The following is a 12,200-nucleotide window of genomic DNA, read 5'->3' as shown; positions in this document are numbered from 1 at the left end:
TTTTTTAAGCAAAATGCTGATTCTTGTTTGCATTAAATATCTGATGTGAAATTTACTGTGCTGGAATCTGAAGGGACGCCCACAGAGAAATCACCTTTGTTAAGGCAAATAGTAGAAATAATTTCTCTATGTTTTATTTTGAATTACCGTGATTCTACATGCAGAGGTAATTGTGTTCTGTAATAACTGTGTCTGGTTGGTGGGAGGGAAAGGTAAGAGGAGAGGGCTGGAGAGGAAGCAACCATCTCAAAGTCGGCTGTTCACAGGAGCTGCATGTGATTTTTGGACGGGGACACTCGAGGTAGCAGGTAGCCAGTTTAGGACTTGATCTTCAGCTGGATAAGCAAGGCTGCCTCACGTAGGTGGTGAGCACGGGGGGATGACAGAGCCTGGCTTTTTCTGGCCCCAAAGGATGGGTTGTGAGGACAGCATGGATGGACTCCCCATGGAGTGGGGTGTGGGTGCGGCAGCGGCGGCTGAGGCCCCGCTCAAGGCTCAGTGCTCCCTGAGCCCACAGAGCTCTGTGTGCCTGCACCTCACCTTGCATTGTGCCTCCCCCCACAGTCACCACCCCACAGACACAGGGCCTCCAGCTGTGCCCAACGACTTCATCACCCACAAGCAGAGTGAGAAAAGGATTCAGGGGTTTGGGGTTTTTTACCTTGTTCTTTTGTCTTAAAGGATGCATCTCACTTTGCAGACATAATTTAATAACATTTTCAATTTTTATGAAATTTGCTTTTTTTTTTAAATACAATATTCTCAAAGAAAAATGAAGTTACAATATAAAACCACAGCAAAAAAAAAAAGGTGTAAATACAACTTTTCTATTAGAAAAGGCAGTGCATGGGGAAGGACTGGGAAGCAGTCATTTTTTACTTTTTAAAAACATACATAAACTTAAAGCCACTCACAAATTTACTCCTTTTAAATTTCAGCTAAGCTATATCAGGGTATTGCACCATAGCAAAAAAAAGAGAAAAAGGGAGGTTACACTAAACTAGTTTTCCGAGGGCGCAGATCGTTTCGACGTACACAGACACAACATCCTATTTTCATGGCATCCTTTCATATGTTCATAAGTAAAATTATTGAACCACTTGTTTCAAAACCAATTGAAGATGATTTTGTGCAAAAGAGAAAAAAACACTGGAAAAAAACAAACCTAAGAAAGCCCTTTTGTGAACAGAGAATGCCATTTGCTCCTACCCTTAGACTATGCCCTCTCATACATTGTGTCTTAATATACTTATTTATACTACTGTACTGTTTAATATACAACATCAACATATTCTCTTATAGTATAAATAAGAACACTCCAGAGCCAGGAAACAAACCCACTGTGACTGACAGTGCATCATCATGTCATATAAACCATTTTAGATCTATATACAAATACATATGTATATAAAATATTAATGATACACAAAGCCACAGACAGGGCATGTGCATGTCAGCAAGAGAAGTGACACAGAGACTCGGACAGTGCATGTGTGCACAGAGATGTTGTGAAGGCAGCAAACCTACCCAGTAATTAGAAATCACATTTCACTGCCATGTTTGAGGCAGTCTTAAACTCCACTGGAGCTGTGCTTGTTTACACGGTTCATGAACGTGGCATTACTTGTGTTAGATTTTGGTAAAAGCAAAGAAACAAAACCACCTGAGTAGGCTTCTGTCCCCCTCCCCTTTATAGCCTGGTGTCTCTTAAAATAAGGGGTTAAAAAATTTATGGCATGGGGTATATATAGTGACCTAAATCTTAGAAGAGCAGGAAAGAGGTGTAAGAGCAATAAAAGCAGAATGTTTTTGTACAGCCAATGTCTGATCTCACACAGGGCGTTGCAGCAGGGCTGGGAAATTACTTTGTCCCCTCTTGGTTGGTATTGATCAAACTTGGAGAGGGGTAAGAACAGCTGAATATATCCCTACCAGTTATGAAAAATGAATCTGTTTCAATAGAAAAAATTATTAATGGAAACTCATTGAGTAAGCTCCTCCCCCCTTAAAGGTTCTCTTCAGGTTATTTCTATACAAAATATTTGATAATACCTCTTTGCCAGGTACAAGTCTGTCTTGAAGCAGAATGTGTAGCAGGCATTGATGACAAAACTGTATCTAGGGCATGAAAGGGACCAGCAATTCCTTGTGCCCACCCCCTTCACAGCATCTTGGGCTGGAAGGCAACAAGAATAAAGTCTCAGCTGAGTTATAATGTGGGAGTGGAGGGGGATCAATAAAGTCTCTTAAGGCAACCGAGGTATAGTGTAGGAATGGAGGGGATCACCTTTTGGTCTGTAGTTTATATCACTCATTTTTGGGAGATTGTTGGCCATCCTGTATGTATGAGCCCACCTAACGTGCTAGTGATGTGTTCTCACTGCTGTGGGTACATGCACCCGGTCTGGGGACATTCAGACACAGCATTCACATCTGGTGACAAAGCTGCTGAACTGTCAGTGACACATTCATTGTAAGAACACTGCCGTGCCCACATGTCAGGTGAAGCTAGCTGGCATGAGCTGGCATGAAAAGCTAAGGCGTGTATAGCATGCCTTATATAGCATATAGAAGCATATATTTGTAATTCGTTATTTCATCAGTATCTTTCCTCTAGCTTCAGTGTTGTTGCTCCTGACTTACACCTGCAAAAGTGAAAGCAGAAGAGGGAACTCTGTGTGCCTGTAATAGTATGTGTATATAGGAAATGTGCATCAAATATAGCTACAAGTATCAGGCCACTCTGGCCTAGATGCAAGCACTTCATAGTCCCATCAAATCTTTTTTATAATAAACAGATGTACTTGCATCCACTTATGCATGGAAAATGTGCAAATGTATGACAAAACTGCTAGTCTTGTAGGTTATTTGATTGTGTTTATTGCAAAATATCCAGCTATTATCAAGAGTGGAAGTATTTATACATTAAGTTACTAAGATGGGTTATTTTTATGGATGTTGCCCAGGAAGTATTGTAGCACTGATGATAGATTTTTATGCAGCTGCAAAAATTTCTTTTTTGCCCAGTCTTAAGTTACGAGGGTGTTCAGGGAAAGAAAAGAAATATTTGGAAGAGGAAGCTAAGTAGCAGCTTTAAAAAAAAAAAAAAAGTAATTTTTAAATATCAGCTGTGTTTGGGGTTAAAATCTATTTGTCATAGAAATTTTGATTATAACTGAAGGTAACAGTATCTGCAGCAGAAGCCACCACGGAGAAAGCTTTTGGTGGACCTTGCTGCACTCTGCAAAGTGCTGCAGTCTCTGGTCTCCCTTCTGCAAAACCCACCATATTTTTAACCTTAATATTAGTCCCATGAAGTAAAAGTAACTCAAAGCAGGTAGTGAAATGACTAAGTGAATAGGAAGTCAAGGTTCTCAGCACCTTTGTGGGGCTTGGTCCCTCATGAAATGGCAAATGCCAGGAAAAAAGAAGGCGGTTGCAAATTTTGACTGGCTGGTTTAATTCATCTGAGTGCTTTAAAAATAATTAAGTTCAACACTTATGAGTAAAGCCACAAAATCTACAAGAGGACATCTTCTGTGCAAGCAAAATGGGATTTTTTTATATGTAAGAGAGGGATATTTGGGTATTTTCCAGACAGTTTAAAAAGATGAAAAATGTGCATAAGGAGACTTTCCCCACACATATATCTATCTAGTGCTTCTTTCAACTGTACATCATACTTTTGTAAATAACTGAAACTTTAAAAAGAAAGAAAAATTAAATACATTGTAACTTGTTTATGCAGAGAGAGGAGGGGTTGCTTAACAAAAAGTGGGGTTTTATTGGATAGGAAGGGAAAATATTTATTCAAAGAAGAGCCAACAATACCCTTTTTCTATACATTAAATGCAATTTATACTTCACAGAGTATATTACAAGGGTGTTTCTTTTTTCTTTCACATTCCTGCCCACCTGCCTAGTGACACAAAAAGCATGTTGTGATGTCAATACCAGTAGCACCCTTGCAGGTGAAAACGTTCTACTTTTTACCACCAAAGCAACTCAGAACCTTCTGGCTGGGGCTCCCGTCCCACCCCAGCTGTCCGTGAAATCATCTGAGATGGGCCCCTCCTTCTTTACTTGAGTTCAATCTTCCCGAAAGAGTCAAATAATACCAGGAAGTCAAAAAACATACATCTGGTAGAAGAGCCCAACGCTCAGGCTGTTAAGAGAGAAAGCTTGGCCACTCCTGCCTGTTGTGTCCTCGTCGTGTGGTGCATCCTTGGCGTGGTTAACAGTTCTGGCAAGGGAGGTTTGCAAGAAGCATCAGTTAAGGGAAAGGCTTTCAGCTATGTGACTACAAAAGCTCCTACTTACATTACTAAAGGTTTTTGGTGATCAAACATTTTCAGTAAAAACTCATTTTAGAAAACTGAGTTGCAATGCATGCTACCAAAACAAAATCTCTTTTCTTGTGAGAAAAAATTGCTGAACTTCTGATTCTCTTGTTACTTTTACTGTCCAGCTGACTTGTGCTTTGTTGCTGTCATGGCTCATGCAGCTCCAGTAACACAGCTGTTGAGGCTAGATCTGTGCCAGAGGAGTTCTAACTCATGTGGAAACGGTGCTCCCCTCGAGTTATGTGGGAAGAGAATTCGTACCTGTCCTGGCTATGGTAACCACACATGTTGCACTCAAAAGGATCGCGGAACCCGTGGCAACCCATATGGATTGTATACATCACATGATCCAAGAAAAGGACTCGACAGTGTTCACACTTGTAAACTTTCACTTGCTCCCCATTGCTGCTGATCACTTTGAAAGCATCCTGGGAATTGTCAGTACCTGCTCTCAAGACATCATATTGCCTGTTTTCTTCTTTTATAGAGATGCCATTTCTTGCATGGGGACCTATATGGTTTGTCAGGTAGATCAAACCACTGCGCTCCTCATTATTGCTCTCTGTATCTGTTGAGTCTTGGCAGCTGTTGCTGGGAGAGGCGTCTCGTTCGGAGGAGACAGATTTGGCTTTGGAAAGCAACAACAAGTTTTCCACTGCACTGTCCTGAGGAAGGTTGGAGCGAACCTGACTGTCCCCAAGAGGTTTGTGGAGCTGATACATGGGGCTGATGACAGGCACCACCTCAGAACCCCCTGGTGGTGTCTGGACAAGGGGACGCAAGGACTCTGCCCCCAGGTAACTGATGGCATTATTAATGGCCTGGTCGATAACGTGCGTCTGCATAATCTCGTTCTCTTTCTCATAGTTGGTGGTGGCATCGTATGGAAGGTCAGGCAAACACTTTTCACCTGCAGGGAAAAACAGTGAGAAGTCAGACGGTTGATTTCTACAAAATTAAGGAACTGCACATCATGGATTAATAAAACATGGAAGAAGAGAGTTGACCAAATCCACCTCTGAAATCCACCTGAGGTATTCACAGTTCTCTAATATAGCCAGGTAGAAAAATGGTGGGTTGGCGGGGTTGTTTTTAGCCTGCTAAATAATCTGAGGGCTTTGGAAAAGCAAATGGATGAAAAACAGATTCTGGAAATAATTATATGGGACTCAGGGGCACTACAGACCAAGTGCTTCATCCTCTCTTTCTCATTTCTAACTGGAGTCCCTACAGTGAGCTGAGGCATTGTCTTTGTGGTTAGTAAAGCCAGTGTACCAGCACAATCACAGTGAGCCTGGCCTCCATGCTTCAGAGCATGAAGCACATTATCAATATTTTTCCCTAAAGTATTGCATTCTTAGACTGGAAATTGTATGTTTTAGTTTTAGACCTTCAGTTTCTTAGAAATAACCCAATTAGAAATTGCAATGTGGTCACACGTCATTTTAAAGAAAAAATCAACAAAAACTTTACATTTTGTACTGCCACCACCCCTCCACAACTTGTTTTTAAATAAGCCATGTTAGACACATTACCCTATCTAGAGCAAGATTACTTGTTACATGTAACTTGGATGCCAAAAGTAAGGGGGAAATCTTTAACTTTTTTAAAATCAGACCGCACTTACGTATCTCTAGCTGGATACCCTAGTATTGAACACAAGTTTCACCACAATTTCCCCCAATTTCCTGGACCCACAGGACTAAGCAAAACATAGAAGCAAAAGTTAGGAGTGGAAGAAACTATTAAAATGCACAGATACTGATTTTATGAACTTAAGCAGTCTTCTCAAACAGTGTAAATCATCAATGTTATTATCAGGCCTCTAATAAATTGATGCAAATGAAAAGGGGTAAAAGATTTCCACAGATTCCTTAGTCTACTACTAAGAGAATGTTTGTAGTCTGGATGGATTTTCTAGCTCTGTAGATCTTGGGAAACACTGAAAGCCACAAACATCTCTATGTGCTGTAATTATTTCCTGATCAATATGAAATTTGCTGGTAGGTCTCACAGAGTCCTAATTTGTCAAAAGAAATGCTAGCAGAAACATGGAAAATTTAGCAGAAGGTCTGCACATTATTTTATCAATAATTTCCCACCCAGTTTCTACTCAAATTCACTATCCAAGGTCAGTGAAGAGCACAGAAACCTTCTAGCATGACACTATTGCAAAGATGGGGACCAAAGTGTAGGAAGTCCTTCTGTCCATATTTCCCACATGATATGGTTTCATACTAGTTTGTCCATGCTCTGCAGGCAGAGAAAGAAATACTCTTAACATTGTGTAAGTTCCTATAGGGGATGTAGGGTACAGACACCTTCTAGCTGTGCTGCATAAGCTTCCTGTTCCTCTTGTTTTCTTTCCCAATCATTCTGCCAATTTGAGAAGACCTTTACTGGACTGTATTCTTTTTTCTTCAAGATTTATCCTTGATAATGCTACAGTTTTCAGGCAGAATTTGATGCTTAAGATTCAAAATAGGCATTGTGAAAGACTCTTGAATTAAATACAGAAAACTCTTCCTAATATGAATTTAAATATGAATTTATACACTTGATTCAAGGAGGATAAAATGAGGCCAATATCGTTTATATTCCATGGGCACTGCACACCACTGAAAAGTGGGACTGGGCTTCATTATACATGCAATTTGGGGCATCCAGAAGGCATGATTTTAATATATGTTTCTTGGGTAGTATTTGCTTTATGTAGCATAACTAGTTGGTAGTTGGCCTGAGAGGATCAAGTGCTCATGAGAAAAATTTGTTTCCAAGCGAAGTGTCTGAAACAGACACAAACCTAAGGTAGGCAGAGGTACCATTTCTATATCTGGGCAATGCAGGTAATACTTGCACTCATTAAAAATAATAGCTCATTTCTGTGGTTATTAGAGCATAAGTAAATTAAACTGCTAATGGTTTGATGTGCTTCAAGTTTTGCACTGCTCAGGATTCTGAAGCAAGTACTTAAAAGGTAAAAATGCATTCAGTGCACATGGACACCATTTTTCTTAGTATTTTTTAATCCCTCTCTTTTCTTAGCTGCCTATTTTTTAAAACACGATAACCATGTGTCAACCTTTCATGCAGTTCTGATCTGGGTCTGGATGACCCAGTTCTGCTTTTGGGTCTGGGAGCTATTCCATCTTGGAATACAGAGAGAATTTTACAGGTAACTGGCTGAATTTGGTGAACAATCTCACTTTTGAAAGGTAATGAATTCAGTCTTGAGAAAAAAACTAGTAAAGCAGAAGAAAGTCCTTCCCTTATGTGAAGGATGCCCTTTGCTCCTTCTCCCTGGGAATGGGACGACACGATAATCTGCAGGAGCAATAAACATGTCTTACTACCCAAAAACTCTACTGACCAGCTGGCCCAACCTTGAATTAATCATAAATGTACCTATTACATGAAGCAGCAGGTGAGGACTGGAAAGGAAAGGATTTGGGGGCATTTTCTTGTCAGGAAAGTTTGCCCTTTTGAAGGTTAGCAAATTTCCATAAATATCTGCTGTCAGTAGGTTGTCTTCCCACACTGCACGCTGAATAACTAACCGACAGGAAACTCTGCCCTTCTAAAACTCATAGTTAAACTGGCTTTCTTTACTGTTTCTTGGGGTGAAGAGAGAAAAGGAGAATGATACAGCTAGTCCACACCCACAGATACATTGCATATAGGATACTTGCTAGTACCTTTTAAAGTTTAACATTTCTGTTCTTCCTGGAACTTTCACAGAATTAGTATTTTGCCTGATGCAATCAGTTACTAGAGTGTCTAAACTAATATGGTTTGCCTCACACAGTTGACATATTTTGGTAACTACCTCTACTACAACTTTTGTCCTGTTATAAGCATTTTTTATCCTTGACTATTTCCTGGAATTGTTGCCTTTGGACTTGAAAAAAAAATTGGAATTTATTTTAAAATATTTTGTTGCACCTCCTGATGTAGCTGAGATTCCTTTTTCTTTGTCTAGGAAATACTAATTTTCCTTTCAGCCTTGTGTCCTTGTTGAATAAAGTGTATTTACATTTTCTGTCCCACAAACTGGTCTTTTTTTTTGCCTTGACTTTTGACTGAAGACTTTCTCAATGTGTGTTTTGTTTCAAAGACTTTAGTTTTATCTGATTGTCTCCTATAGAATAATAGTATAAAAGAATGTGCAGAGAATTATGAAAGAATCTAACTGGGTATGAGTATATGGTGTCCTCTGATTTCCCATGTTTTTATTTATTTAAGACTAACCCTCCACAGCTGACAAAATCTTGTCTGTGGGTCTCACAAAACTGGTGTAAACACTGCTTAATAAACAGAACAATATATATGGAGCCTTCATTTTTATAGGCATGACATCAAATTTTTCACTGTTAAGACAGGAACTACTAGGTGCAAATGGGCATGAAGATTTTGCATCATTCATAAAAGTATCCAAAGATCTTTTCATTTAGGTATTTTTCTCAGACATATCCATGATCATTTTGGGCTTTAGAAGTATACAGACTTTATCAAAGGATGAAGAATATTACCCACTCTATGTTCAACTATTAACAAACACTTTCAGAAACACCAATATGCCCAGATCTGAATGTCATCCAAGAATTCGATAAAATAACTCTGAAAGTGTGGTCAAATGCTATCCCAACAGGAAACTTCTATTCCTATCTTTGGGTTCTTAAGGCAGCTTTAAGAGCCTGTCGAGATCTTGTAATGATCTGGTTCATAAACTTCTAAAAAGGCAGGAAAAAGATTTAGATTTGATCTCCAGATGTGGAAAACTAAACATGCAGAAATGTATGCTGGAGATATTTATTGGGTTTTTTTTCCCCCCAACAAATCTCTGTATCTGATTCTGTATAGATACATACTATTAATTTATCAAACCAAGTAAAACCATAAAGCAAAAGTAAAAATCTTGTAATATTTTTGGGGGGCTTGTTTTGTTTTACTTTTTAGGAGACAGCAAACGTTTAACTCTTACCAACAAATTTCTGAGGCATAGAGCTCTTACGTTTGGCGACGTTACTTGCTAGTCTATCCAGCACGAGGGCTCTTTCTGACCCTATCTTGCACAGGTCTTCAGCCATTTCACTCTGGTTAGTTTCCTCTTTTATGACTGAAATCAAATGACATCAGAAGCGTTAGGCAGGCTTGTTCCATTTTAATGGAACTGTTGTCTTCAGGTTATTGTTTGTCAGTCCATGTCTTTTAGCTCCCAAGCAGCTGGATGAAGGAGCTCACCATATCAGACACAGGCCAGTTCTGACTCTTGGTAACAAAGTCCCTCATACTGATTAATCTACATACATATTCACGTTTCCCTCGTTTAGGATACAAAAATAAGATAGCAACTGTAAGGTTTCTGCCTGTACGTCGTGCAATCATTCCACCCTTGTTCTACAGCCACTCTGCATTTCTGTGAATAAATGAGGCCCTAACATTACACTGGACATGAAGCAGCTTATTGTTTCACCCTCCTGCTGACACCCCCCACTGTCCCTCTGCACCTCTCCGAGTGAAACCACTTGTCTTCTTTAGCAGGAAAAATGGACAACTTCTCAACTCCAGCAGTGAAATATATATTTGCAAGCTACACCAACCCTTCTCTCCAGCCCCTTTTTCTCCTAGCAAATATTTAGATACTTCCTCAATGTAATTTATATTTTAAATAACCATTTAAATTGATAAAATCACACCTACAGTGGAACACTGATTTCCAATACTCAAACCTGTTTCCCAACCTCCTGCTGCTGCTGAGACACTGCAGAATTAGGAGCTTAGCTGTGAGGCTCTAGGAAAAGAAGACTATTTCACTTTCACTATATTTTACTTCAGTATTTTCCTGCAGAAACAAAAGGGATGTATGAAAATGCACTGTCAAAACAATGACTATGAAAAATGCATGGAAAAGTATTTCTGACTTTGAGCATCTAAAGGGAAGGTGATATGCAGTGAAATCAGAGCACAGCTGTTTTGTTGGGGTTTATTTTTGCTTTTTGCTTTTTGTTTGGTTGGTTTTTTGTTTTGTTCCTGTTGTTGTTTGTCAAGGCAGAGAGAGGGGTTAATTTTATTTTTACCTGCTACTAAGAAATGGACATTTTTCCTGAACTTGTGAGTTTCTATTAAAGGAGGAAGCAAAAGATGATTTTTAGGCATTGATTCTTTAGGCTGTTTCAATTAGGTGCCCCGCTCTGCTACATTTTGCCTTCTGTGCCTGCTGAGAATTCCTTTTATCACTGGATTTACTGGTTCACAGAACCCATTACTCTGGTACCTAGGTGTTTCTCAACAGTTGAGAACACATTGTTCTAATGCAATGTTATTCTGACAATATACCACAGCCATAAAAGGATGATTGTGAAAATTTCACTGTCCCTGAAATATATGAAATCAGGGTCTGGTGGATAACTGTGAGAAGCAGGTGAAGTGTCCCAGACAACACCACCCTGCAATACCCAACTGAAGAGTACACAAGTGGTTCTTGAGTCCCTGCTGCAGCAGAACATACTACAGTGATAGTGACAATGACAGCGACAGGGAGTCTCACAGAATTATGCCCCAGTCCCACAAGACACTAAAGGTTGTGACCAATGTAAGAAACGAGCAGAATTTGGTCATGAAGCTGCAGAAGAATAAAGGGTGTTGATGGTACATAGTCATCATCGAACAAGCACACACCAGAATCTTGTGCTGACCAAGGCTTCCAAGTGCCACCTCAGGAGGAGACTTACAGAGAATGTTTTAAAGCCGACGTTTAACAGGGAAACAAAAGACTGATTTTTTAGTTAAACGTTGAAATGATCTAGAAATATTTGTTTAGACTATAATAACATTACGTTTCTAATCAGTTCAAGAGAGGATGAATCGTATTCAACAGTCAAACTTTCACACTTTTAAAACTGCTATTAAAAAAAAGGGCAAATTGTGTTACATACTAATATCCAGCATTTGCAACTGAAAACCCCTGAAATTTGCTACCAACTGGAAAACTATTTCTCTGTAATTCTGTATCTGTGAACTGAAAAAAGTAAACAGTTTTATCTTTTCAAATTAATATTCCCAAGTGACCGAAGAACCATAATTGACCTTTTTTAAACTTCATAAACTATTTCTTCTGTTATTTTACATAAGCCTGGTAAGACTTCAGCACACTTCCACTCAACTCAAACGCAAAACTCCAGATAATAACTCTAAGAGATGAACTTCACATGGACAGTGAGATTCTAGTCCTCTAAAATAAGAATTTTGCCATTAAATTCATCAGGTTCCAATTTTGTGATGCATTGCCTTCTCTTGAAGAAAGAAAAGACAAGTTAAAATATAAACACAATCTCTTGTTCCCCTTTTTACTCCTTTTTGCTCGATCTTTATTTAATTTCTTTCTCAATTGTATTTTTAGATTTATAAGCTGATGGAAAACTTCTACTAGTTTAGGTCCTTTCAACTGACATTTTTACCTATGTATACTGCAAAAGCTGTTTTAAAATGCTGTTAAAAGCAATCTTGCTGTGGTAGGATGTCAAATCAGACACTCTAGCAGATTGCTGTATCAACTTTTTTGAGTCTGGGGGAAAAAATGGCCTGAATAATGGGTCTAATAGATCCACATCACACCTTGAAATATTGTAAGAATGGTGGCAGTATAGCTACTTGCTTTTCTAGATATAACATAGAATACACTAGAAGTCCATGAAAGACACCCAGTCATTCTCTACTTTTTCTTGTATATTTTCTTCATGCAAAATACTAGGAAAAATGCAGGAAAGTTTCATGTTCTAGAAATGTAAAGAACTGATTCATTAACTGAGTACTAAAGTTTTTTTAAGAGTGAAGTCCTTCACTGGATATAAGGTCTAA

At 39.0% G+C, this 12,200-nt stretch overlaps 1 protein-coding gene across 9 annotated transcripts in view; it reads right to left on the bottom strand.

Moving 5' to 3' along the window:
* Positions 1–797: 797 nt before the first annotated feature.
* Positions 798–12,200, bottom strand: part of IKZF1 (IKAROS family zinc finger 1) — a 110,541-nt gene continuing 99,138 nt past the window's right edge. For 7 of the 9 annotated variants that reach the window (XM_017814957.1, XM_017814959.1, XM_017814962.1 and 4 more), the window contains 2 exons: positions 9,325–9,459; positions 798–5,253 (listed from right to left, as the gene is read on the bottom strand). In XM_017814957.1, coding sequence (XP_017670446.1) covers positions 4,550–5,253; positions 9,325–9,459 — 839 coding nt within the window. In that variant the 3' untranslated portion in view covers positions 798–4,549. The remainder of the gene's footprint in view (positions 5,254–9,324; positions 9,460–12,200) is intronic. The other 2 variants (XM_017814958.1, XM_017814960.1) reach the window with 2 other exon arrangements.

Source organism: Lepidothrix coronata, unplaced genomic scaffold (assembly GCF_001604755.1).
Source record: "Lepidothrix coronata isolate B3197 unplaced genomic scaffold, Lepidothrix_coronata-1.0 Scaffold47, whole genome shotgun sequence".
NCBI lineage: Eukaryota > Metazoa > Chordata > Aves > Passeriformes > Pipridae > Lepidothrix > Lepidothrix coronata.
The sequence above is the reverse complement of the archived record's forward strand: the minus strand, read 5'-3'. Positions and strand labels throughout refer to the sequence as shown.